The sequence below is a fragment of the Pneumocystis jirovecii genome (assembly GCF_001477535.1).
Source record: "Pneumocystis jirovecii RU7 chromosome Unknown supercont1.1, whole genome shotgun sequence".
NCBI lineage: Eukaryota > Fungi > Ascomycota > Pneumocystomycetes > Pneumocystales > Pneumocystaceae > Pneumocystis > Pneumocystis jirovecii.
The window spans coordinates 46,740-68,402 of record NW_017264775.1 but is presented as its reverse complement, the minus strand read 5'-3'; the positions used below and the strand labels follow the sequence as shown (position 1 = coordinate 68,402).

The following is a 21,663-nucleotide window of genomic DNA, read 5'->3' as shown; positions in this document are numbered from 1 at the left end:
ATCCAAATTCTTGCTATTCTTTAAGTCAAAATATATATTAGGGTTGACAATAATATGATTATCTTCCGTATTTTTGATATTCCCATTCTCTATTATCAAGTGGACAAACTTGACGAGTTTTAAGCCAGCGTGAAATACAATGAAAATGAAATGCATGCTTAACAAAGTTAACACATATTTCTAAGTATTATGTATCTACATTACAGATACCCCATGCAACAGTACACGCTTCTGTCGTCGGAGCCACTTGATTTGCTTGACATTCGATACCTAAACAAGTTAATGGTAAAAAATTACATTAATTCCTGGTTTTCCAGTCCAAGCAGCATTTATCTTACAGAAATCCATAATATGATTGCGGCAAATTGCACAATTGTCAACAACAATGTCCCATGCCCAAAGTGCTACTGCATTCCACTAAAAAATTTAAACTAGAAACAATAATTGACTAAAAATACTCTTTTCACTTCAAAACGTGGCTTTAACGTCTCTAAAGAAGAGGACTTGGGATGTTCTTCAGCATCTGTCTTTGCCGAGCAAGAAGCATATGTTGTTGCTGGAATTGAAGGAATTTCCGAGAGAACAGTATTTGAATCTATATCCATTCCCATAGAATCATCTGTTTCATATATTTTGTCAGTGGATGAGCAATTCATAATGATTTTATTATAGATTAATATGTATTTAATTAATTGTCTTTAAAAATCTAAAAAAAAGTTAAAAATATCAGAAAAAAAAGAGTGCATTCTTTATATATTCAGTATATCCATAAATATAATTAAGATAAGAATAATTAAATCTTTTTAGAGAGTTTAGAAGCCTTTTAAGAGAATCAATTATTTTTTCAAAATCGTAACGTTATATTCCCGTTTACTTGAAAACCGTATTGTTTAACAACACGAAAAAACCTAATATCTTTAAAGGTCTTTAGATGATAAATTTTTAAGTAAGGATTTTTATTTAACATATTATCATATTCCTCTTACTTTCTTATAAATAGAACTGTTTTTGAATAAGAAAAAATAGTTACAAATTAAGATCAAATAAAGAATAAAAATAGATGGTTTGCAGATTAAAAAAGCTAAAGGAATTTACTAAAAAGAATATATAAAAGTTTTACCTTTTTATGTGTTAAAGAGTATGAATTTCTTTATTTAAATGACTTTTTTATCAAAAATAAGAAAAATTGTTCTTTTAACAGATATATTTGAAAATTGTGAAATTAATAGATACTTTATTGAAACATCAGATGAGAACACAAGCACAGAGCTTTAATACCCGAAAGGCACTAAAGAATGAGAGTAATGAGCGTCTAACTCCAAGCAAAAAGAAAGATAATGCAAATTCCCGGTCATTGGGTGTAGAATTGCCTGCTGGCTCAGTACCTCACTTTGATGCAAAAAATGATAAAATGACACCTCGTAAATTGTCATCTACGTCTTGTAAGCAGCTGGATCACTACGCGGGCCCCACGTTTCATCATTCTCCAGCAGCATCTAATCTTCCTATTCCGACATTTTTATCTAAAGTTAATGATACACCACAACATCTGTCTATCTCACATTCTGAGCAACCGAAACTATACAATAAGCAGCCAGCACCAAGGGCCTTGTCATCTAGTCCAATGCATAAGTTGTTTGAGTCGCCTGATTCACCTATTATGTCTGAAATTCATTCAGACATACTGCAACATAAAAAAGTAGCACAAAATACTTCTTTTTACGGTGATTTTACACACTTAGCACACGAATCTCATTTTTCGTCACCAGAATTGGTATCTCAGGCAGATATCAAAGAAAAAAAGCAGAGACATATACCATTAAAACATGAAACGACTATTCTATCAGGTTTTGATAATATGTTTTGCTAGAAAATACACTGATTTCTAGAAATAGAAGTAGATAAAAAGAAGAAGACTAAACAAAGTGTGACTTTGCTAACACATTCTTCAGACTTAGTTGATACACAACAAAAATTAAGAAACAATGACCAAAAATATTTTTCAAAGAAAAAAAAAAACTGGTCTAAATACGATCTATATATTGACGACAACATTAGTGAAAAAGAGGATTTAAAAAATAAACTATTAAGTCTACTTCTGCCTTCCTCATCTATATCAAATAAATCATCGACGACAAATTTTCCAAAATCAAAAACATAATTCATTTTAAATGTAGATAATATATATTAGATTACTGGAAAGTTGTATACCAGCTGTATATGAGTATCGTTTGAGTGGGTTTTAAAGACATTTTTATAAAAAATGAGTTCTTTCAAAAGAAACTTTAAATAGATTACTATTATATCGATAGAAGACTGACACTTGTTTTAACAAATATATTAAATGTCATTTTATAGTTAGGTTTTTGAAAAAAAAAAATCACCACATTTCGGCTGTTCCTTTTATATGGAGTAAATTGTCTGATTCTACCCATAAGATATACTGAGTACCACTGAGCTTTTTTAATCTTCGTCCACAGAATTTGTAAGTAGAGTTTGCATAAAGTGGCCTCTGTATTGTATAATAAAAACTTTTTAAATTTAAATGTGAAGATGTATGTTGTCTTAGTAATTTGAGAAGTAAAATAACGCTTAAAGATCCTTGAACTACAAAGTTTTCGTACTTTTCTTCTTTTAAATATGAATAATCGTAATGAATTTTGTGAGCGTTAAATGTTAGTGCCGAGTATCGAAAAAGAAGAATTTGTGAAGGCGTAATAGAAATTGAAAATTCAGGTATCCAGGCTTTAATTATATTAGTCAATGTGGGTGTTTTTAAACCATGGCTACCCACTTTTTTTTTGTTTTTGTAACACTTTTTTTCCATCCTTTTCTTCCAATTGGTAAACAATGCATGTCCTTTCTCTTAAATGTATTTCTTTTATTTGTTCTTTATCATCCAATGGAGCTATTTCCTTGTTTGTCCATATAGCAATAGCATTATTTTTATAATATTCATTGTCAATTTTTTCAACAGTTTCAGTACAAAAAGCAGGATATCCCATACGTAAAGGCCATAAAGTATCTTTTTTCATATATTCAAGTGATCCTTTTGCCCATAAACGTCTAACCCACTCTACTGATGGAGTATACACCATATCTCCTCCATCTTTTGCTAGACGTTCTTCTGGTTCACATCTTGAAAAATAGAGATAATTGTAGCCCAATGGAAGTATACTGCCTCGTTTAAATCTTGAAATATCTGGAGAGCTTTTAAAATACGGTGACAAAGCCTGATCAAGTTGCCAGCTTGTTGTTGGTGATAAAAAATCAGAAATATATGTTGTTTTTGTATTAGAAAACTTATCTACAGTTCTTCTACAAGTGCTTGTTCTTCTACTAAAGTCTTTTATTATAGAATATTCAGTATTTTTGCTTATTTTATGGAAATTTTGTATTAATACCATTGCAAAAGATTTCTTGAGGTATCAGCACGTGATTTTAAATACGCGTTTAAATTAAGTTGAAATGCATCTGTTTTATATTTAAAAGTATGAATAACTTGACGTGTTATTTAAAGAATACATTTATAAACATTTCCAAAGATTAACATGTTTAAAAAAATCTTTTTTAAATTATAAATAATAATGAAAACTGTTTTATCATTTTTTCATATATGCAGATTATTTTTTTGTATAGTTAATTGGATACTGTATTTTCTTTCAAAATGCTTGTTTCTTGTATTTCAATGCTTTTTCCCTGTATTTCTGTTCCCTTTAAAATGTTTGCATCTTTAATTGCAAGTGCAACTTTAGGTGTTATTGATGTATTTTTTTTAAGCGCAGTTAGCGACTGTTTGGTCGTTTTTGTTGACTTTACAGAAACGGGTAATACTTCTAGACTTTCAATAGGCTTTGTATCTATATCTCGAACTATTTTTACCGAAGCGGTGTCAGATTTGTTTATAATTGTAGGAGTTTCATTAAAAGTAACCGACATTTTGTTTGAATTCACTAACGAAAGCATAGGTTTAGATAACTGTTTCTGTCTCTTATGAACACGAGACTTTAGAATATCAAAATAGCTCGTTCGGTCTTTTTCTGATGTACCCAGAAATAGTTCACCTGTTGTATCATCAATTGTCCAATCCCCTTCTTCCAAATCATCTGCTAATATGGCTAAAAATGATGCCCATGACTGCGCTACTACGCATTTGATATCTTGATCTCTTCCAAAAAGAATTACTTGGCCCCATCTTCCTGTAGGCCCAGGTGCAAGATCGACAGCAATATTGTTCCCTTCAAAATCTTTCCCTAGAGGAATCCATTTAGGATGTGCATAAACTGGGCGCACTGCACCCTCTGGACATGAACCTTGTCGTTTCAATAACCTATTACATCGAGAAAACGGATTAGACGTTTTGATTCTAGTCAAATCTGTTGCTACTTTCTTCCATAGACAATACTCTTCTAAAAGTTCCTCACAGTCCAGTAACGTGACCCCAAACACTATTCCAGTAGGTTTTCCTCCTCGTTCTTGGCCATCATGGATGAAAAATGATTCTCTCACATCTCGAGGAAGATGACACTCTAATTCATGCTCCAATTCATCTACATCTGCCACTGTTGCTCCATATGACAATTGATCATAAAGCTCTGGGTAGTGTGTCTGTGCCCATCGATCAATACGTCTCCATGAATCTGATACTGGTGGTGGAGGTAATAATCCATCTGTTCCATAATCTTGAAGCACAATGTCTGTTTGTTCATAGGCTGGTGGTGTCAATGTATATGTCATAGCAAATCTTAGCCCAGGCCAATGATTCATATTTGAATACGGCACTGCATGTGTATATGTTGAATCAAGGGATGTTGCTTGTATATTTGAATGCTGAGATAAATTGCCTGAAGTACAGAAGTGCTGATGTGATAAATGCACGTCCTTATCACTAATTGTAACAACAGACTGCAAACTGTCTGTTTTAAAAGAGTTATTCCGTTTATGAGACGCGTGATATGATAATTTAGATGATGATGGATCTGCATGCCGATTACTTGTTATTAATGAGTTCCAAAATGACGACAATGATGAAATGACCAGCATCTTTATTAATATTTGTTTTTATGAATATAAATTAGTCTTTTTTTTGAGATTTAAATCAAAAAAATGCTTAAAAACCTGATATTTTTTTAATTTTTATAGAAGCGCTAGTGCGCTTGTACGATAATTAAAATGAATAATGGTGACGCAAATAAAAAAGCAGAATAATATAAAAAGGAATGATATGTAAATGTTTGATTCAGAATAGACAGTTTGTAAGAAACGAGAATAGAATGAAAAAAATATAGAATGTTATATATTTTAAGATGTAGAAAAGTGTAGGTATAAAGAGTTTTTAAATAAGTTTTACATGCCGAGCAATGAGTAAAACAAGTATAATGTATCCAAGAATACACCAGAAAATCCCCCAGAACCAGCCTGTTTTATGTTCTCCAGGAACAGCAACTAAATGGATTAAAAAAGATGATTGAATAAAGTGGAAAGATACCATTCATACCAAAAAGGCCTGTAATGATATTTGCAGGCAAAAAGATTGTCCCAATAACAGTTATTTTGGAGAACATAGCACTGCTTCGGTCATTAGACTGAACGTAGCTGATTGACAATTGTGCTAAATAATTTGAATGTGATCGTGATAAGATTTTTTCGAATTGAATTAAATTCTGCGTCATGGTAATTAAGTGGTCTAGAGCCATAAGTCTAGAGTATACGGAAGAAAAAAAGTGACAATTACCTTGAATATCTCCAAGATATAACCCAATTTCACTTTTAGGAGCAACATTATAATTTTCTGTACATCTTTTAGCAAACATTTTTATCACATCTGCTTTCCCATAAAGAAGACGAAATAAACTTAAAACCTTTCGTCGACAGTTACCAATAGCCCGAAGCATTTCTCTTGATTCATGATCCCTAGTAATTAAAACAGCATCTTCAATTGCATCTGTTTCATGCTCAATAGAATGAATGCATGGACCAAATCTATCGGTAATGTCATCAATAAGTGCATAACAAATCCAATCAGAAGAAATTTCTACATAATCACGAAGTTGTCGAATTCTTCGCCGGACATTTGCTGGATGTACAATTGGGGAAAAATGAAAGGTTAGAAGACCCTCTCTGAAAACAACAATATAAATATTAACAGGTTCAAGATAATCTTCACTTTCCACATCCTGTTCAAATGATCTAAAACAAACGAAATAGTAAGAACGAAATAATTCAACTTTTTCACGAGTTTCTTGAACACGAATATCCTCTGCTGTTAAAGGATGAATCGAAAACACTTTTTGCAGCATTCTCATTTCTGCGTCAGTTGGACTTAAGCAATCTAACCACCATGTTCCTCGATCAGGCCCAAAAATGTCCTGAAAAGTCTCTCCTTCCAAAAGAATATCACCAATTTCACTAACATGAATAGTTTTTTCTGTATTTGAAGAGAAAAAACTAAATCTATCAGGCAATTCTATGCTATCCTGTTGATTTTTGAAATTAATTTTTTGTTGAGTATCTAACCCTGATGTACTAGATGTGGGATCATTCTTATATGAAATATTATCATAATTATCACTAAAGACATTATCGTCGATTTTCCCCAAATTCAGTGATAAATAATTTCTAGATGAAAAACCACCTCTTACAATTGATCCAGTACTATATTTTCGTGATTTGGAAAAAGTGTCTGTTTTTTTCAAGCATTGCATACTTACAAATCGATTAAGCTCATCAAAATCAATTCCTTTTACTACCCTGCATTCCTCTGTCATAGGAAAACAAACATCTTCTTCTACTTTTTCAGATTTTGCATCTGTTGAGTCAATATGCGAGTCTTCACATGATGTAATAGAAGTATTATCATCATCACTTCCTAAGTGTGTGTATGACTCCTGTGGCTGATCGTCTGTATATAAGATGCTTGAATATTTACATTTTTTAGAGCTTGGTACTGATGCTGAGGAAACGGGCAACTCTGTTGACGAAATATGAGATACTGGTACTTCTCCATGTCGCATGTTATCACTATGATGACCATACGACTCGATAGCCGAAAGAGAATGTGCATTTGACGAAATAATTGGAATTGGAGGAATTACATCTTTCATAGCAAAATTATATATATCATCCGTGTTTACACCCTCAATCAAGCACGCCCTGCTTGAGTTGATTCTATTATTGTCTGAAAAAATATGACTTGTTTCAGATTGGGAAGGCGATAATCGATGCCATGAAGCAGATCGACGGAGCGGCAGACTTGATTGTGAAAGATGATTCGAAAACTGTGGAGAATGCATTGAATCCTCTGTAAAGTTCAAATCAGATATATATTCTGCTCTATCCCTATGATCAAGAGGCATATCGGAGGAACAGCCAGTATATGACTCTGAGTCGTGTGCTGCCATTGTCGTCTACTAAAACAGGTGCTATTTTTATTTCTAGACGGCTTTTTTACACACGTTCCTTTATTTTTTCTAAAAAAAAGCACCAAACCCTTAAAAAAAGGCCTATCAAATGCCGACAATAAAGCCGTTTTTAACTTCTAAAGTTTGCTGATACTATTATTTGCAAAAGATCAGAGACTTAATAGACGTATACACTAATACTAACACAATAAATCTTATGGAGGCTTAATAGAACAAGGAGAGCTTCTTCCTGGACAAGATGTTGAAGGTTGAGGCCCGAGAAAAATTTCCTTTTTCTCCAATTTGAACTAGAAAAAATATCAATATACAAATATATAGTGCATCTGAACTGTTCTTACACGACTGTAGATGTTCTTTCTTTATAGAATGTCTTTGATCTATGTATTTCTTGCAAGAAATATTTTTTTGAGGTTTTGATTTTTTTTACATCCGTTCGTTATTCGCATGATGTCTTAAGCAGTCTGACGTCTAAATCTTCAAAAAATAGAGTAACTTAAGAAATAGTAATTAAGGTGAAAAAAAGTATACTTTTTGATCTAAATTAAGTCTATTATAGTTAAAAAAACAATTGTCTTTTTTTTGTTTGAAAATCAATATTAGAAAATAGAATTTTGGAAGATATTTTTGTTTCTTAAGATGAAAAAACTTAAGAAATTAATGTATGGATATATTGATTATGAAGGCCAAACAACCTCAGAGATTCTTGCCAATGTCATTGTTGTTGTTTTTTCGGTTGGATTTTTTTTGAAGTTGAAAAAGTTTCCAGATTAATGATGTATATAGATAATTGCGTATATTGTTGGATTTCTTCTGCAGAACCTGATAATTACTCTTTATATCTTTGTTATTGGGATTTTAGTATCGCTTCTAGTAAAAAATTATTATAAACAAGTCAATTTTCTGACTAATTTGCAAGATTATTATTCCACCCTGGTCGATTTATAACACGCATCCTATTAAATGGTACCAGCCATTGAAATCTCAAAAAAAAGCGTGAAAATCTCCCTATAACTATATCTGACAGTATTGTTTATGAGGTAAACTTTAACAAAAATTTATTAGACGGCATTGATGTACATATATGATTGATAATTTATAAATATTATAGCGACCGTCTTTGTTTTATTATTGGAAATATGTGCTTAATCATAAAAACATATCTTATGTAAAGACAACAAACATTGGTAAATACCATGATTTTTTAAAAAAGGGATTATTCATATATCAATAAATAATGTTTATTTACATTTTCCCGATTGTATAAAGAACTCCAGAGAAAAACCCTTTAGAAAGTCAATTGCACATATAATATAAATATTCCTTACCTATTATGATAGCAGATATTGTTAGAAAAGTTGTCGGAGTTTTGAAAAAGACCAAGCCAAAAATAGAGACTGGTAGCTAAAATAGTTAAACATTTCATAGGTTTAAATTTAATTTGTACCTTATTTAGTGCACCAATCATACTAAAGAATTAGGTTAGAATTTATGGAGTAAAATATATTAAAAATACCTATAAGTTGTTGATGATGTTGCCCTAATACACCATAAAGAAGTATAAGCTATTCCTGCAGAAAAAACTCCCGATAGTAGTATTGCAACAACGGGTTCAAAAATTTTCCCATAACTAATATGGAAGTTAATTTTTAATGTCAATATAGAATTTTAAAATACGTATTACGTAAAATATTTTCTTTACTCCAGTCATCTATTATCAAAGTGCAGATAATTAGAAATGGAATTCCTAACAAATCGTTGTAAAACATTGCTAAGAGATATTTCAGGAAAACAGAAACATTATAAAAAAACTATACCATCAAAATCCGTAAAATGACCTGATTTAATTCTTTTTCGTGTTCCTAAAACATACGCTGAGCTACAGAAACAGTTTGTGATCATCCAAATATATCCAGAGGATATTAATTGGCTATTTTTTTGAGAGGCTGATTTATTTATCCATAAAGATGATAGTAAAAAATATAAATCTTCCCATGCTACAATAAGAGAAGATAAAACCATCATGAAAAAGGATAATAAAATGAGCTTGGAGACTGTGCCACCCATCAAAAATACTTCTCCATATGCCTTGGAATGTAAGTTATAGGTCAACCGAATTTAGTAGTAACAGTTAAAATGATTGTTAAATTTTTAAAAATGGTGTAAATTGGAATTGAAAGAAACTGGAGCCTATTTTTAATTAGCTTTCTAAAAAAATACTTTAATGCATTTATTGCACATATACAAGGTACTGACGCTTTACTGCTTGTATAAATCATACTAACAAGTAAGAATGATATAGGGAACCCTTAATATGGTTTAAAACAAGTTTTAAATAGATATGTATATACATTGTCTTGCTACTGAAAAACTGAATTTCGATAAAGAAATAATCTTAAAAATGCTACAAGTCTGAAGAATCGCTATGGATATTAACAACTATAAAACGACTTAGTTATTACAATATATGGCATAATATATATTGTTTTTGAATTAAACGTACCTGTATTGCCAATATGAAAAAATTAAGATTAAATCCATATTTTATAATAACATATTTGTTTATAATTGTCATCTAAAAAGGGTCATTTTTTGTTAAAACGAATGAAAAAAAAACAAGAATTGAAACTATACAGTAACTTAAAACCGATAATACACGAGAACTATATGTTTTTATAAGCTTTTTTCAAAAAATTCTCTGTTTTACCAAGAAATTTTCTTAAAAATATCATTTTTTAACATTTTTTAACGTCGTAACACCTGTTTAACTTATTAATTAATAGTTAATTAACGTTTGAAAGCATGTTATTTTTAAAATAAAAAATGTTCATTTTTTTTAAAAAAATATTTAAAATAAGAATTTTTTTTCTTTAAAAATTACTAAAATATTTCTATGAATATTCAATATATCTTATTTTATTACTTAGAAATAAAATAAGTTTAGAGTATTTAATAAATCTTTTTATATAAATATGCTTATATTTATACATTTTTGTTTAATTTATAGACTTATAGTTTTTAGATTGTTACTTAACGGTCCTCAGTTAATTTCATGAAATGCTTTTTTTTAAAAGAATTTTGTAAAAAAAGATAATGAAAAGCCTAAATTCTATTAATATTAGTTTCTACATAAATAGAAAGGCTTTATTTACTAGATTTCTTTTTCAGCGGCGTTTTTTGACTAATATTGAAGGAATACGAACATTTGACGTAGTAGTAATTGGTGGTGGCCATGCAGGTTGTGAAGCTGCATGTGCTGTTGCTAGAAGTGGATTAAATACAGTTATTTTGACACAAAGTATTAATAAAATTGGTTTTTTTTCCTTTTGAAATCTTTATTTCTTCTAATATTTCAAATAGGTGAAACATCATGCAACCCAGCATTTGGAGGCATTGGTAAAGGAATTTTGGTTCGAGAAATTGATGCTTTAGATGGTCTTTGTGGTCGCATTTCTGGTCTGTATTTCTATGGAGAAGTTTGCATTTTAATATATAAAGATCTTTCTGGTATTCAATTTAAAGTACTTAATCGATCAAAAGGACCAGCAGTTTGGGTTTGTAATTCTCTATATGTATTTAAATTTGTTTATTTTCAAGGGTCCTAGGGTTCAAATTGATCGTCAGCTTTATAAAAAATATATGCAAGAAGCATTGATTGCTTATAAAAATTTGATATTGTTGGAAGGAACTGCAGTAGATATTTTAGTTGATCCATTTTCTGAACATGAGGATATTCATTCTATGAGCAAATTTCGTGTTTCAGGTGTTGTTATTGGTTATTACATGTTATTTTATGGATTAATTTTAATAATAATTAGATTCAGGTGAAAAGATATTAACTAATCATGTCATTATAACTACTGGAACATTTTTAAATGGAGAAGTGCATATTGGTAGGTTTTTCTAACATTTTTTCTCTTATTTAACATGTTTAGGTTCAAAAACATTTCCATCAGGGAGGATTGGAGAGCCTGCAACTTTTCGTATTAGTGATTTTTTAAAAAAAAAAGGATTTCATTTAGGACGCTTGAAAACAGGGACTCCACCAAGACTTGACAAAAGAACTATTAATTACAAGCATTTAACTCCTCAATTAGGTGATGAGCCACCTGTTCCTTTTAGCTATTTGCATTCTTCGGATATTGTTAAAAACTATATTTTATGTTATTCTACTTATACTACTGAAGAAACTCACAAAATTGTAAAGGATAATTTACAAACATCAATTCATGTGCAAAATGATGTTAAAGGACCAAGATATTGTCCTTCGATAGAATTAAAAGTTATACGTTTTCCTTCTCGTAATCATCATATATGGTTAGAACCAGAAGGCATAGATAGTCATATAATTTATCCAAATGGGATAAGTGTTAGTCTTCCTGAAGAGATTCAACTTAAAATGTTAAAAAGTATTCCTGGACTTGAGAATGTGACAATGTTAAGACCAGGTTATGGGGTCGAATATGATTATGTAGATCCTAGAGAGCTTTATCCAACTCTTGAAACAAAACGTATTAAAGGATTATGGCTTGCAGGACAAATAAATGGAACAACAGGATATGAAGAAGCAGCTTCTCAGGTATTTAAAGCAAAAAAGAAGATAAAAAATATTTCTAAATATATTATAGGGCTTGTTAGCAGGTATTAATGCAAGTTTGTCTGGAAGAAATCTCCCTCAAATTACTATTTCTCGAAGTTCAGCATATATAGGTGTGCTTGTTGATGATCTTGTAAATAAGGGTGTAGAAGAACCTTACAGGATCTTCACGTCACGAAGTGAATATAGACTTAGTGTTAGGTCAGATAATGCAGATCTTAGATTAACTGATCTTGGTCAAAAATGGGGTATAATTTCTAAAAATAGATGGGAGCAATTTATGAAAGATCGTAAACTTTTAACAGATGCTAAAGCTGCATTAGAAGGGCTAGTTTTATCCCCTCATGAATGGAAATCTCATAATATATATGTTAATGCTGATGGAATTAAAAGAAGGTAGAAATTAATATTAAAATTACTTTTTTTAAATTTAATTAGTGCAATGCAACTTTTATCTTATCCAAACATTACAGTAGACACTTTTCTTGATTTTATACCAATGTTGCATGACTTGCCTCCTAATCTTCGTTCTCGCTTAAATATAGAAAGTATTTTTCTATTATTTTTTCATTAATTAAAAATTTAGGTATTTATTCTGAATATGTAACTCGACAAGAATCTGCAAACCGATTCCTTCTTTTAAAAGACGAAGAATACATTTTTCCTCCTGATATAAATTATAATACGTATCATATATTATTCATTAAATAATGGTCTTATTGTTTTTAGATTAAAAAGCTTATCATCGGAAGAGAAAGAATTATTGAATTTTATACGTCCACAGTCTCTTGCACAGGCCAAAAGAATTCAAGGTATTACGCCATCAACTCAATTAGTACTTTTAAAGTATCTTATGCAAAATAAAAAAAGAGATAAAAAACATGAATCATACGATACTTTATGAAAATTACAATTTAAAGTTAATATACATCAGTTAGAATTAATGCATTTTTCATTTATATCACTGGTATCATCCAAAAAAAATATTGTACATATTTGACTTAAATAATACATCCATATACAGTTAAAATAGTTTTAACATCACTTGGCATTGTGTTAATAATCTGAAAAAACTAAACAAGATTAAAAATATTATATGAGAATTCAGATTATACTTTTCCCCCATTTATCGAATTTCCTTTTACTAATTCTTCTACAAGAAATGCTTTTGGATCTTTAATGGATATACATGGATCTTGTTTAACTTTTATAGAAAATGCTAAAGGAGAAAAACTTGTTTGAAAACTAATATCTTCCAGATCTATTTCGATCACCTCGTCGTTTTTTACGATTTCAAATGATAATTCAAGAAGTTTTAGAATAGCCATTAATGTAGAGGACCTTTTTCGTTAAAAACAAATATAAAGTATTATTCTATATTACCAGAGTGAAGAGTTTTTTGTTTCTTGCAATACAATACTTCTGCAAAGCATTTTAGTCATACCAATAGCACATACTTTACGATCTATAGGTGCTTTAACCTTTTGTACCTCGGGTAAACAAAACATCATAAATATTTGTTCAAATAATCTAAATATGTTACTACACTTTAAAAATAATTTCATTTTCAAACCCTTGCTGTATATTATTAATAATATTTACAAGATAATCTGGACCACATTTATCAATTGCAGATAAAAAGAAAATCAATTGAATAAAACATTGAACAAATTTATCAGTCCTAGACTGATTAAGTCGTGTTAAAAGGAGCAAAAATATCTGTTTAGTATAAGGCTCTATGGCAGTCCTAAATGCAATTTAATGAAAACAATACAAATGTATCTTATAGTTTACGTTGGAAGATGAAAAAAAATAGTTTCTAAAAGTTGAAATCCATAGTGATCATCAAGTCGAGATGAATTTAATTTTTGAAAAATTCCAAGAATTTGCTCTAAATAATTACTATTTATAACAAAAGTTGGACTCTGAAATATAATAGCTTGTAAAAAACGAACTAAAGCTGGAATATTTCCTTTTTTAAATATTAGAACATTAAAAAATACAATTAAATCTTACCTTTAAAATCCCAAAGTGATGCCGACAAAATAGGCGGAACAAGCAATTTATATGTATCGGGTAAATCCGAATTATGATATTCAAGAAGTTGTGCTAATATTTGAAATATATATGGAATAAATTCTAACACAATAATAAGAAAAAGTTAAAAAACTATTTAAAATACCTGTTACATCATTTTGAAGAACTAGTTGAAATGATGGAAATAATCGATTTTCTAAATGCAATAAAATTTCCCTTGAATGAGAAGCTACATATCTAAAAAGCTCTAGTTTAAATTATAAGAATATATTAAAAACAATACTTTATTAAGGCTGCCAATGACTCAAAAACATAATGGTTAAATTTCGGATTAGAAGGATTTTTACTTATTTCTACAATGATATTTAGTAAATAAGAAGATACTATGTCTAACAATGGAACTATTCCATCCTTAGTAGTAGCAATAACTCTCATTATGCCTTAAAATTAGAAAAAGTTATTAAAAACATGAAATACCAACATTTCATTAAAAAATCATTTTCAGACAATTTTTCTGGTGTTGATGCTTTTTCGATTAGTTTAAAAAGATTTTCTAGCAATTCTTTAGAAAGTATAATTATGTCCATTTTTTCAATAAGAACGTTGTCCTTCTTATTAAGATTTAAAATAGCCTCAATTGTAATTGCTGCATATGTATATACTGCATAATTTGGAAAACTAAGATGATTTACAAGTAATGGAAGACATCCTAGAATTTGATTTTTTTGCAACTAATTTTAATAAATATACTTTAAAAGATATAGTAGCTAGAAAAAATACTTGATTTCTAAAAATATAAATAAATTTTATAAGAACCATTCTTAACATAGCATGAATTTCCTCGAAAGAAATACTAAGATCTTGGATAATGTTTTGAGAAAAAAAATCAGCAATATTCACTATTGAACAAATAGATGTTGCACCCAACTTATATATTATTAAAAAAAAGACAATATTTGCGCATTACCTTATTTACAGTGCCTTTTATTGCAATTGAAAAAAAAAGATATATAGCTGTATTTTTTGCTTGCCAGTTTTTCTTTTTATCTTTTTGAAATTCCTAAAATAATTAAAAAAAATATATTAACATTTTTCCTACAATTAAATAATGATTTATGTAATTTGAAACAATAGGAACAACATCAGATTCAAATTGTTCTATTAACCCTCGAACTAAATTAGTTATAGCCTTTCTTCTTGTATTAACATCAAGCTCTTCAAGATCTCGTCTAATAAATTCTACTGGATCATCCTCAAAAAGTTCTTTATCAAATTCTGTAAAACAGATTATTATATATATATATATATATTACTTAAGAATTTCCAAACCTTGAGAAGAAATGTTAGGCAAAATTATATTTTCAATAAGTTGTTGAAGAACATCCTGTGATCTAAAAAGATAAGAATATCTATGTATTTTCAGTACAGACGTTAAGAATGCCAAGATTTTTTCTGCAAGCTAATACGGATTAAACTAATTTCAATAAAGAAAAGCTAATCTACAATATCATTTTTTTTCTCAAAACTTATATTGGCTAATAAGTTCCATGATGTATTTACGAAATCTGGTAACATTGAAAACGCATCTTCATAGCGCTGTGTATATAATTCTATGATTTCACAAATATTAGATTTGACTTTTTCCAATGGACCTTCCGTATCATGCTCCTAAAGATAAATATAAAATATAAAATAGTGATATCTTTATCCAACCTTGAAAACCAACAATGGATTTGTGTAATTTAAATATTTATGCAACAAACCCATACATTGTTCTATATTATCTTCAAAAAAAGGCGGTAAATCTTGACAATTAAGATCGTAAAATAATTCTGTACATAAAACCATATTTCTAAAAAGGAGATGCAATGCTTCTTTATTTTCGGAATTCTGCATAATTAACTCGTCCAATCTCTAATAATCCTGTTAACCACTATGCAATTTGAAAAAGATGTTTACCTGAAAAAGATTCATATACGGAACACAAATTTTCTCAAGAACATATATGATTTCACTATATAAAGCATCACTTCGAAACTGTGATCTCCATCTTTTAAAAATAGAATGTGCTGTTTGCAGTATTCCCATATTAACAACCATATCTGTGGATGATAGATGAAACACAAGATCCTAAAGCAATCAATACAAGAGAATAATTTTTTAAAAAAATAACATCAATAAGCGTGCTCCAAGACGCTGGAAAATCCCTTTCTGCAATGATGCTAATACATTCTCCGAGTTGTAATTGCAAAATAGAAGGAATAGATATCATCAATGAAACTATTTCTTTTTTGATTACGACCCGGTCTTTTTCCGATATCTTTACATTCCCTTCTTCATCCTACGCTATTTTAGATGTATTTCATGCAGAAAAAACACCTTGCATTCCAGTTTTTCCGTATAAAGTTCTTGAAAAGAAGAGCAGCCGCTTGACGCGTCGGTACATCCGTTTCATTCGATGCTATGATTTTCAACAAAGATCCCACAAACCCCTCTTTCGATTCTTCAATCTGCAAAGCCTGTTCTGCTAATCCTGTCTCAGATCCTTTCTTTTTTCTGCTTTTTTCTTCCTCACCTTGTTTTGCAGATATCGGGTTAAAACTTTCACGAAGAATCCCAATAATATGTGAGAATGAATCTATTACTATCATCTGAGACTCTTTGGACTATTTCTATCCTCTTTTCTCCTTCTTTTTTCACAAAAAACTCTTGATCTATACGGCCTACTTTTTTTTGACGTTGATGCGTTCCCCGTCAACGCGCTTTTATCTTCACGAGCACCCTTAATTACTGACCCTAATAGCTGTTTATCGATTATTCCTATTAACTATACAGATTAACTCATAAATATGCACCTAAATGCATGAATGAACGTATGAATGCTGAAGCCCGTCCTTTATTTTCAGGAAAAGGCTCTAGATTATTCAGTACATTTCGAAATTTGGGTCGACCAAAGAAATCATTACTTAATGTGCCAGAAAGTCCATTAAGTATATATTCTTTACATGATATTGGTGTTTTAGTTTACACATTGAGATCTAGCCACATCCGTGAAGAAGTTATTCAAGCAGCAGAGTGTTTGAGCCAAGCTCTGGGGCAAATTGTTGTAATTAATGCAGCGGAAATATGGATGGCTGGGAAAGCTCTTATATCGGGGGAAAATGATCTAGAAATGCGCCGGTCAGGGTTTTTATTGATGGCAGCGTGTATTAAAGCACAGGCAGAGCTGAGTGCAGTAGATCGGTATATGTTTTACCAGGATATTCGGCAACACCATGTGAATGAAGATTTTGCTATGTGTTTGGACATTATGGGTGTATTGACGAATGATGGGCGGGACATTACTGCAATGGAGTCTGATATTATGCGTTTATTATCTTCATGGCTTTATTTGTGTTTTAAAAATGCAGAAAACAATCGCTCGAAAAAATACCCTTTATCTTCTCCTTTGTATGGCGATTTGTCTTATGAGCAGCTTCTTGGGACTTTATTTTGCTTAGTAAGGAATATTGTTAAGTTTCATTATTCAGTGTTTGAAGAAACCGATATGGTTATGTTAATTAATGATGTAATTTGGATTGGCAAAAAAACAACCCATAAAGATGATATTAAGGATGTTATTCAATTTTTAGATATTGTTGTCCGTTTTGGATGTATTCCTATTCCTGCTTTGGCTAATTGTATTGAAATTCTTTGCAGTACTAATATTGGTGTTTTAGAATTTTCGAATATTTCTTGGAATATCATGAAAAATTTATTGAAAAGTCATATAGCACATAATGTAGTTTTGTCTCTGAAAAAGTTTCTTGAAACGAAAAGTAAATTACATGTAAACGTTATTGTAGGTGCTGCACGGTTTTTGTCTTGGATTTTAACTACGGATGAACAAAATATACTCCCTTCAATTCCTCAAGGAATGATTATGGAAACATACAAATCAGCGCTTTCTTTAAATATCCCTCTGGTTGATCTTGAAATTTTAAAAGCTATAAGAGATTTTATTAGTTGTAAAGATGCTTTAATACAAATAAAATACGATGATTGGGATTTGCCACTTGAAATATTATCTTCTTGCTCAAAATATTTGCAGTACTCTACTACTCAAACGAAACTTTTAGAGACATGTGATTATGAGCTTAGTAATGATATATATACATCATTGTTTCAGGTTACAAATCAAATTCTTCATTTGTTACAAAATTCTTATAATAACTCTTGTTATTCTGGTCCAAAGAGGAAATTAATTCACTATTTTTCTCAAATACATGCTTATTTACCAGAATCAACGTGTATGCTTTTATTAGACTATTATTCTATTCATCATTTGTGCAATCAGGATTGTGAGAAATGGTTAGACAATTCTATATTTATTGGGCATTCATTTTTTAAGTCATCATGTCATACAACAAAAATTAAAATAAAAGCGCTTAATCTTATAAAAAATGTTGCAGCTGTAGAAAATTCTTCTTTACCTTATAAGCTTGTGAATGATGTTTTGTTACCGCTTTTTGAAAATCTTTTCGAGGAACAAGATCAAGTTGTTATTTTAGAATGTATTAAAATATTAGTAGAAATAGCATGTGATGGAAGTGATTCTTTTTTTAATGAAACAGTTAAAATTCTAGAAAAGTGTTCACTTCTTACTTTTCATCAGATAGAGAAGCTTAACTTTCTTTCTTTACAGAATTCTAGAGACAATTTTTTTACGTTAGTATCAGGTGAAAATATAATTTTTAAAGATGAAAAAGAGATGGTAGCATTAGCCTCTACTAAAGGACTGATTACTCTTCTTCTTTACTATTTGCGTATAGGAGATAATGCGAAATTTATTCAATTATATAAAATAATTCTGTCTATCGTATCAAATCTCGAAGGTAATTCTGATGCTAGAATAGCAGCTTTGCAAATATTAGTACGAGTTCGTGCTGATAGTTCTCATTTTATTTATTTAGCATCAAATATTGGTAATTTACCTTTGGCACATGATTTTAAGCGAAATGAAAAACTCAAGTCTTCTGATTCATCTGAAATATTTGATAAAGAATTATCACTTGAGCAAAAAGCAGATTTAAATACAGAAAAGTCTTTTCAAAAAGATTCTACAAATGATAATATTAAACTAAATAAACGCACATATCATGTTTTATGGACTATACCTGAGAAGTTACATGTTGAGATCTTACCTATTCATGAATTCGTTACTTGTTTAAGGTCATATAGTATTGATAAATTAGCATTTGAGAATGTGCTAGAACATAATTGTGAAATTGATCAAATTTTACCGATATCTGCATGGTTGAAAGTTATACTAAATATTTTAAAAAATGAAAAAGATTGGGAAATTTATTTATATGTTCTGGTCCATATTAGTGCTCAATTAAGAAATAAACATTTGTTTTGCGGCTCTGTTCATGAAATTAGGGAATTAAGAACATTGATAGTTGACCAATTATTTAATAATGTTTTAGCTCCAGTGGTTTTACCAGATAATTTGCGAAAAACAGATGTTATGGTTGCTTTAATTGACATACTTACTGTTTTGATTTCTTATCATAGTAAATATACAAAAAATGAGGAAGATGAGATTGTAGCTTCTTTTCAAATGGGTTTGCAAAAATGGTCACATACTGCAAAATCATGTATTCATGCTCTTACTATTTGCTGTCATGAACTTCCTGTATCAATGAGTAAATTGCTATCTGGAATTTTAGTAAAACTTTCTCAACTAATAACGTCTTCAACTGTAAGTATTCACATACTTGAATTTTTATCATCTTTAGCAAAATTACCAAATGTTTATGCAAATTTTACAGAAGCTGATTTTCGGAGAGTTTTCGGTATTGCTTTACAGTATATTCAACATAGTAATGCATTTACAAAATCTCAACTTTCAGATCGTCTTGAGAATGCTAAAGATCTTGGTCAAACTAATATATCTAATATACAAATGTCTCAATATGTCCTGATTTTAGCATATAATATAATATCTATATGGTTTTTAGCTTTGAAGCTCTCAGAGAGACGAAAGTATGTTGCATGGATTATTAGGGGACTTTTACTTGCTAATCCATTAAAAAATGGGTTAGATGAGCAAAGTCAAACTTGTTATGATATGCTTTTGAGGTTTTCTTATTCTAATGCAGATATTAAAGGTTGTTTAACTAATTATACACCTGATCCTTCTTCTGTTTCAAAAACATGGCTTTATGGAAATTCTTTTGTGACGATTGATACTGCAAATTCTTCTGATTTAATAGAATTGACAATACGGAAATCAGTAAGTTTATTTAGTCATTAGAATTCTGTTCCTTAAACTAATAGTCAGGCACCGTTCATTTTTCCTGTCAAGCAAGGGAGTTTATGAATAACGAAATTGGTACAGATAACTCAGACGCAATTCAGGATTTATTTGTTGAAGATTCTGAATTTCAAAAACTACCATTAAAACCATTTTCTTTAGAATCTTCTTTATTTCTTCCTAGCTACATTTTACTTCAATTATCAGTTTTTCCTGAGCTTTTGGAACAATCTAAACCATATCTTTTGGCAGATAATGAGTTTACTAAACGAACATTATCGGTTTTTGATCGAATACCTGTTGTTGATTTTCATAAAATTGGAGTCGTTTATGTTGCACCAGGACAAAGTACAGAATTGGAAATTCTTGCTAATACCTGTGGATCAAAAGAATATTTGAATTTTATAGAAGGCCTTGGTGATTTGACACGTTTAAAAGGAAATAAAACTATTTATACTGGTGGTTTGGATTCTGAAAATGATCACGATGGTGAATTTGCGTATTTTTGGAAGGATAAAATTACTCAAATTATTTATCATTGTTGTACATTAATGCCTACAAATTTAAAAACAGATCCAAATTGTACTTTAAAAAAGCGACATATTGGAAATGATTTTGTTAATATTATTTTTAATGACTCAGGATCTCCATATATTTTTGATACAATTCCTGGTCAATTCAATTTCATAAATATTGTTATATCACGGAATTCAAGATACAATTATGACATACTATCATGTAATGAGCCCTTATCCGATGTATATTTTTTGGTAGAATTGCAACATAAAACAGGAGTGTCAGAAATTATTTCTTTAAAGGAAACTATGATGATTTCTGCTAAAGCTCTTCCAATTTTTGTACGTAATCTTGCTTTGCATGTTAGTACTTTTTCGCAGATATATCATCAAATAGATTGTGAATATATAACGAATTGGAGAGAACGTCTTCGTCATATTCTTCGTGTTAAAACAAGATTGCAGTTATCAGATTCTACATTAGAACAATCGAATAGCTTATCTACAACTCATCAATGGACTTCAAATTCTAATGGTTTAAAATTATTAAATCTTGATAATGTAAATGATAATATAACTTATTTAGAAAAAGCACTTGACTTCACATTGTTTTCTTAAATCCTATATATTGGATATCTAGGCTTTATTTTTAATTTCATAATGCTATATTTTGCAAAGACCATGAAGTATAATTTATATTGTGTAACATAAATTATTTTTAAGGTGTATTAAATACATATATGCATCTTTTTACAATAGTAGTATATTTATATACAGTAATTGTAAATAAACATTAGC

General features: G+C 29.9%; 10 protein-coding genes across 10 annotated transcripts; 4 read left to right on the top strand and 6 right to left on the bottom strand.

The window, feature by feature from the left end:
- Window positions 1-58: 58 nt before the first annotated feature.
- On the bottom strand, window positions 59-656 carry T551_00033 (E3 ubiquitin-protein ligase RBX1; the record flags this gene model as incomplete). The annotated part of the gene is made up of 4 exons (XM_018372300.1): window positions 59-157; window positions 200-270; window positions 339-417; window positions 459-656. The coding sequence occupies 4 exons, from the start codon at window positions 654-656 to the stop codon at window positions 59-61; spliced, it is 447 nt and encodes a 148-aa protein (XP_018231240.1).
- Window positions 657-1,249: 593 nt separating this feature from the next.
- On the top strand, window positions 1,250-2,161 carry T551_00032 (uncharacterized protein; the record flags this gene model as incomplete). The annotated part of the gene is made up of 2 exons (XM_018372299.1): window positions 1,250-1,847; window positions 1,890-2,161. The coding sequence occupies 2 exons, from the start codon at window positions 1,250-1,252 to the stop codon at window positions 2,159-2,161; spliced, it is 870 nt and encodes a 289-aa protein (XP_018231239.1).
- Window positions 2,162-2,380: 219 nt separating this feature from the next.
- T551_00031 (hydroxyacyl-thioester dehydratase HTD2) lies at window positions 2,381-3,407 on the bottom strand (the record flags this gene model as incomplete). Its single annotated transcript, XM_018372298.1, has 2 exons — window positions 2,381-2,745; window positions 2,795-3,407. 2 exons carry the CDS (start codon window positions 3,405-3,407, stop codon window positions 2,381-2,383), a joined length of 978 nt encoding a protein of 325 aa, XP_018231238.1.
- Window positions 3,408-3,639: 232 nt separating this feature from the next.
- On the bottom strand, window positions 3,640-5,043 carry T551_00030 (uncharacterized protein; the record flags this gene model as incomplete). The annotated part of the gene is made up of 1 exon (XM_018372297.1): window positions 3,640-5,043. One exon carries the CDS (start codon window positions 5,041-5,043, stop codon window positions 3,640-3,642), a length of 1,404 nt encoding a protein of 467 aa, XP_018231237.1.
- A 292-nt stretch (window positions 5,044-5,335) lies between these two features.
- Window positions 5,336-7,400, bottom strand: T551_00029 (Mg(2+) transporter ALR1; the record flags this gene model as incomplete). Its single annotated transcript, XM_018372296.1, has 3 exons — window positions 5,336-5,445; window positions 5,489-5,686; window positions 5,735-7,400. 3 exons carry the CDS (start codon window positions 7,398-7,400, stop codon window positions 5,336-5,338), a joined length of 1,974 nt encoding a protein of 657 aa, XP_018231236.1.
- Window positions 7,401-8,057: 657 nt separating this feature from the next.
- On the top strand, window positions 8,058-8,418 carry T551_00028 (uncharacterized protein; the record flags this gene model as incomplete). The annotated part of the gene is made up of 3 exons (XM_018372295.1): window positions 8,058-8,153; window positions 8,205-8,291; window positions 8,338-8,418. 3 exons carry the CDS (start codon window positions 8,058-8,060, stop codon window positions 8,416-8,418), a joined length of 264 nt encoding a protein of 87 aa, XP_018231235.1.
- A 216-nt stretch (window positions 8,419-8,634) lies between these two features.
- T551_00027 (uncharacterized protein) lies at window positions 8,635-9,440 on the bottom strand (the record flags this gene model as incomplete). Its single annotated transcript, XM_018372294.1, has 5 exons — window positions 8,635-8,704; window positions 8,747-8,887; window positions 8,935-9,048; window positions 9,096-9,189; window positions 9,236-9,440. The coding sequence occupies 5 exons, from the start codon at window positions 9,438-9,440 to the stop codon at window positions 8,635-8,637; spliced, it is 624 nt and encodes a 207-aa protein (XP_018231234.1).
- Window positions 9,441-10,511: 1,071 nt separating this feature from the next.
- Window positions 10,512-12,919, top strand: T551_00026 (tRNA uridine 5-carboxymethylaminomethyl modification enzyme GidA; the record flags this gene model as incomplete). The annotated part of the gene is made up of 9 exons (XM_018372293.1): window positions 10,512-10,731; window positions 10,779-10,972; window positions 11,016-11,193; window positions 11,237-11,311; window positions 11,354-11,997; window positions 12,047-12,411; window positions 12,454-12,563; window positions 12,602-12,701; window positions 12,745-12,919. The coding sequence occupies 9 exons, from the start codon at window positions 10,512-10,514 to the stop codon at window positions 12,917-12,919; spliced, it is 2,061 nt and encodes a 686-aa protein (XP_018231233.1).
- A 97-nt stretch (window positions 12,920-13,016) lies between these two features.
- Window positions 13,017-16,703, bottom strand: T551_00025 (importin-alpha export receptor; the record flags this gene model as incomplete). The annotated part of the gene is made up of 18 exons (XM_018372292.1): window positions 13,017-13,088; window positions 13,131-13,356; window positions 13,399-13,545; window positions 13,589-13,762; window positions 13,810-13,987; window positions 14,032-14,154; window positions 14,198-14,289; window positions 14,336-14,492; window positions 14,534-14,783; window positions 14,833-14,979; window positions 15,020-15,112; window positions 15,152-15,327; window positions 15,382-15,511; window positions 15,556-15,720; window positions 15,766-15,966; window positions 16,012-16,182; window positions 16,226-16,393; window positions 16,497-16,703. The coding sequence occupies 18 exons, from the start codon at window positions 16,701-16,703 to the stop codon at window positions 13,017-13,019; spliced, it is 2,877 nt and encodes a 958-aa protein (XP_018231232.1).
- A 212-nt stretch (window positions 16,704-16,915) lies between these two features.
- On the top strand, window positions 16,916-21,483 carry T551_00024 (uncharacterized protein; the record flags this gene model as incomplete). Its single annotated transcript, XM_018372291.1, has 2 exons — window positions 16,916-20,329; window positions 20,374-21,483. The coding sequence occupies 2 exons, from the start codon at window positions 16,916-16,918 to the stop codon at window positions 21,481-21,483; spliced, it is 4,524 nt and encodes a 1,507-aa protein (XP_018231231.1).
- Window positions 21,484-21,663: the final 180 nt, after the last annotated feature.